At 56.1% G+C, this 4,353-nt stretch overlaps 1 protein-coding gene across 1 annotated transcript; it reads right to left on the reverse strand.

Annotated features, from left to right (window-relative positions):
* Nucleotides 1-487: 487 nt before the first annotated feature.
* HAND1 (heart and neural crest derivatives expressed 1) lies at nucleotides 488-3,066 on the reverse strand. Its single transcript, XM_031449397.2, has 2 exons — nucleotides 2,315-3,066; nucleotides 488-742 (listed from the first exon to the last, which is right to left on the reverse strand). Exons 1-2 carry the CDS (start codon nucleotides 2,864-2,866, stop codon nucleotides 638-640), a joined length of 657 nt encoding a protein of 218 aa, XP_031305257.1. The 5' UTR covers nucleotides 2,867-3,066; the 3' UTR covers nucleotides 488-637.
* Nucleotides 3,067-4,353: the final 1,287 nt, after the last annotated feature.

Genomic DNA, 4,353 nt, shown 5'->3' on the forward strand with positions numbered 1-4,353 from the left:
AAGATGAAAGAAGAAAAAATTTTAAAAGGAAGGAAAGAGAGGTAAAGAGTGTCTCCCTTGGAACTAAATAGGAAGTGCAGCGACAAAAAATAAAATAAAATAAAAACAGCACTGTTTGAGGGAGAACAACAAAGGCAGCCCTCCCTCTTCCTGGCTTGGTTCTCTTTCCCTGGCAGAAAACTACTGATTCCTCTTATTGCATTGTAATTAGGGAGGAGAGCGCGCGCGGAGGGTTTTGACGCGAAGCGGGATGGCTGACCAGAAAGGCATCTAGATAGCGTAGTAGGGAAGGCATCTCGAGGGTTCTAAATTCGCCCCAGAAGGGTTGGAAGGGTACACCTTAGAGTTTGTGTCCCGCGGTCCCTCCTTCTCGACTCGGGCAGCCAAGAGCCGCCCTCTCGGTTGCCCGGGGTCGGGGGTGGTTATATATATATTTATCTTTCTCTTCATGAATTAAAAACAATTTCAAATGACATTGCACGTGCGATCCAAGTGTGTAGTTGCAGTCAGCAACCTGCCAGCGTGCAGCAGAGGCTCGGCAGGACGCACCCCTACAAGTCCCTGGAACCCAGAGCCCGGCGCTCGCCGCCGCCTTCCTCTCCTCCCGGGGTCTGGCAGCCGTGGCGCGGTCCTCGGCTCACTGGTTTAACTCCAGCGCCCAGACTTGCTGCGGCCAGCCTGTGCGCCCTTTAATCCTCTTCTCGCCTGGGCCCAGGGCAGGAGGAAAGCCTTCGTGCTGCTGCTGCCAGAGGACACACACAAGAAAAGAGGCGAGAGAGACAGATTTAAATGTTTCTGCTCCAATCGCCCGGGAGTGGGGTAAAAGTGGAGTGGGGTAAAAGATGTTGGGAGCAGTAATTGAGAGTCTTTAAATAAGTGGCGAATTTCTGTTTGCAAAATAGGCAAACAGGCTCATAAATTTGCCTTTATGCCCCGAGTTCCCAGGTTCCGGATGGACTGGGCAGCTTCTGGGGTTTGATAATGAGAATTTTCTGTGTCTAGTGAAACTGATGCTTGTAGGTTTGGCTTTATGGTGCCGTAGGGAGACTGCAGGGGTTCAAATGGGAGGGGTGGGAATCAACAGTCTTCTCCCTCGAGGACCTGCTCCCCCAACACGTCCCACCGGCTTTCCAACCTAGTTTAGCACCTGGGTTTGGGTACAGAGTTGGGTCCCTCCAGCCGGCGCTAGATGCTCAGAAGGCTAGGCGATGGGGGGGGGGGGCAGTTCGCCTGCCCTAGCATCCCCCTTCTCCGCTCCTTGAAGGAGGTGGTGATGTGCAGGGGGTGGAGAAGATATGCTCAACAATTACTTCTAACCAGCAGTTGCCTGGGCCTACATGTCCTTAAAAACTCATTGGCTAGGGTCTTTCCCAGTCTCCCCAGGTGAGCTTTCCCTAGTTTACCACAGCCCCTGCAGGACAGATAAAATCCAGGGGGGCTCTCTGGTCAACTCCAACGCACTGCAGCCCTAAGTGCACCAACCTAGAGAAATTATTTCAGTTCACCAGCCTGGAAATCACTGCCTTCAGAGGTCCCAGAACCCTGGGCCAGAGAAACCAAGCTCTAGAAAGTGTCACCTCACTTGAGAGGATCGAGAGAGGCCGGTATGAACCGCGATCTCCAAAACCAAAAGAAGTGGGTGAGACTCTTGACTCTTGCTTGTTGGCGTTTACACACAAAACCATCAAGGTGGCCCTCAGAGCCGGCCGTAGGGAGTGGAGCGCTGGAACACGCTCTGGGCAGGGAGTAGACTAACTTGTTTTACCCAAATAAACAGCTCCTCGGGTAGGTAACCTTCAAGTCCTGTCCTGCTCTGGGCCTCAGTTTTCCTATCTGTACAAGGATGGCAGTAGACTAACCTCTTCAGCAAAGGCCTTGTGAAAACAGTAGCTGAGCCTATAAGCATAAATTCACATTCAAACTGAAGTAACTAAACCCTAAGGCATTCATAACCTGGTTTCCAGGAGAGCCCAGAGGTGAATCAGGACCCCTCAAGATTGGAAAGAAATAAACCATGTGTGTGTTTTCTCCGCGTCTGAAGCTTCCCATGGACTCTTAAAAGGGACTCTGACCCTCTCCCGAAAGGTTAAGATTCTGGTCTTCATTCACAGTCTTACAAACACGATCCACATTACAAATAGATTCAAATATGAATCTGCTTCCCTCCGTGCACATCTTGACCATTTGAGAACTACCCTCTGCCTCTCAAAATAGCACGCACCGCAACGGAGATTCCTTCCACTGCGTATTTGGCCTGCGGGTGCTTCCCGCGCTCCCGCACCCTTGACTAGAGCATACAGGCCCCCGGACTTACCAGCTCCCTTTTTCGCTTGCTCTCGCGGCCGCCATCCGCCTTCTTGAGTTCAGCCTTGAAGGCCTCGGGGTCACCGGCCTGTGAGTCCTTGGCCAGCACGTCCATCAGGTAGGCGATGTAGCTGGTGGCCAGGCGCAGAGTCTTGATCTTGGAGAGCTTGGTGTCGGCCGGCACATTGGGGATGCACTCGCGCAGCTCCGCAAACGCGCTGTTAATGCTCTCTGTGCGTCTCCGCTCCTTCTTGGGTCCTGAGCCTTTCCGCCGGCCCAGGCGGCCGCCGAGCGCCTCCAGCCGCCCGGGGCTCTGGCCTGGCCTGGCGTCTGGACCGTAGGCGGCGGCGGCTGCCGCGGGTGTGGGCGGTGGCCCGCCGGTGGGGAAGTCCGGAGCAGCGTCAGCTGGGCTCAGCAGCCAGCTCTGGAAGTAGGGCCGTTCCTGGTGACAGCGCGAGGCAGGGCCGAAGAGAAAGGGCTCGTGGAGCATGGGGTGCGCGGGGTGCGGGTGATGATGATGATGATGGTGGTGGTGGTGTGCGTAGCTGCCCACGAGGTTCATGTTGGAGCGGCCCCTGGCCTGCGCCGCCAGCCCGATTAGCGCCGCCCCATGCGCCCCAGAGACTGCCGGGGCCACCCGTAGGCTCTGGGGTGGCGCTCCGAGGGGCACCGGCTTTGAGAGAGTCTGGGGCAAGGCTGAAGATGAGATGCACAGCCCGCCGTCTTGCCTATTTCTGTCGCCGGCTAGGACGAGGATGCCGAGAGACCTGTTTAACCCTTCTGCGGCCTCCCCTTCAGGGTCTGGCTTATATAAGGCCGCGGCTTTGATGTCAACCTCTCCCTGGAGCCAATGGCAGGGGGGCAGGGAGGAGGAAAGGGGGGTGGCCGTCCCTGGTTTTAAGCTCAGCTAGCGCCACTCGACTCTAGGCCGCCTGCGGGGACAGGGAGGCGGCCCCACCTCCGCCCCTGCCCTCCTCCCCCTCTCCCCCAGTTCCCAGCTTGGGGGAGGCCGAGGGATACGAACTTAAGGCACAAGACTGTCAATGTCCTGGACAGAGTCTGCCACTCCAGTCCCCGTGGGCCCCAGGAAAGGGATCTAGAATCATCCTCCGAAAAGGCCTTCACCTAGATTTTACAGACAGGGAAACTGAGGCGCAGAAAAAAAGAAAGTTTCTTGTTTCTAGACCCTCTGGAATCCAGAATAGGAGCTCCAGAGTTTCCCAGTCCTGAGCTTCATCTGCTCCACTTGGCCTCAGAGCTGAAAAATGAGAGTATGCTGCTGGAGGCAGGATAGGCCCCTAATGTTTTTCCCTAAGCACCTCCAGCCCTTAGTTTTCAGGCACCATCGGGAATGCAGCAGTTCCTGCACCCGGTAGAGAACCTGCCAACTCTGACCCAAGTCCTATGCACTACCACCCAGGCGGCTACCAACCCATGAAGAAATCGGGGAAGGGGTTGGGGGGAGGGGTGGCAAGTAGGGGGAGGCAGGCTCCAAGCCCATATCAGCATTTACCAGTTTGTTCTGGGCTCCAGGGCCTGAGAGCCACTCTTCTTGTCTCCTGGGTGCCTGATCCAGTCCAAAGGCCGGCCAGGCTAACGCAGAGTCAGCCTCCTCTCTGTGGGGCTGGAACCGAGGGTCGAGAACTCGGCTACACTGGGCCACTCCATGCAGGTCATCATCACTTGAGAATGTTCAATTCTCAGCACTAGAGCTCACACTGCGAGAAATCAGCGTTTGGCAGTAAATACACATGGAGAAGACCACGACCTCCACACTATTCGAGAGGCTCACACAGCGAGAGAAACCCAGCGCCCTGCATCTCACACCCACTGGCACAGAGACGTGGTCTTGGCCGCTCAGACCTCGGCAGTTGCCCCTCCCGGCTAGTGCTCAGCCACACGGGTCCGAATTCTGTCTGCGGGGGCCTTCCCAGGGCTGGCGTTGAGACGTGGAAATCCCAGGGTGGGGTTCTCCGTCTCACCTTCTGATGGGTAGCTTCGCAGCTGATGTCCTAATACTTGGTTCCCTCCATCCTCACCAACTTTTCC

This window comes from Camelus dromedarius, chromosome 3, assembly GCF_036321535.1.
Source record: "Camelus dromedarius isolate mCamDro1 chromosome 3, mCamDro1.pat, whole genome shotgun sequence".
Taxonomy (NCBI): domain Eukaryota; kingdom Metazoa; phylum Chordata; class Mammalia; order Artiodactyla; family Camelidae; genus Camelus; species Camelus dromedarius.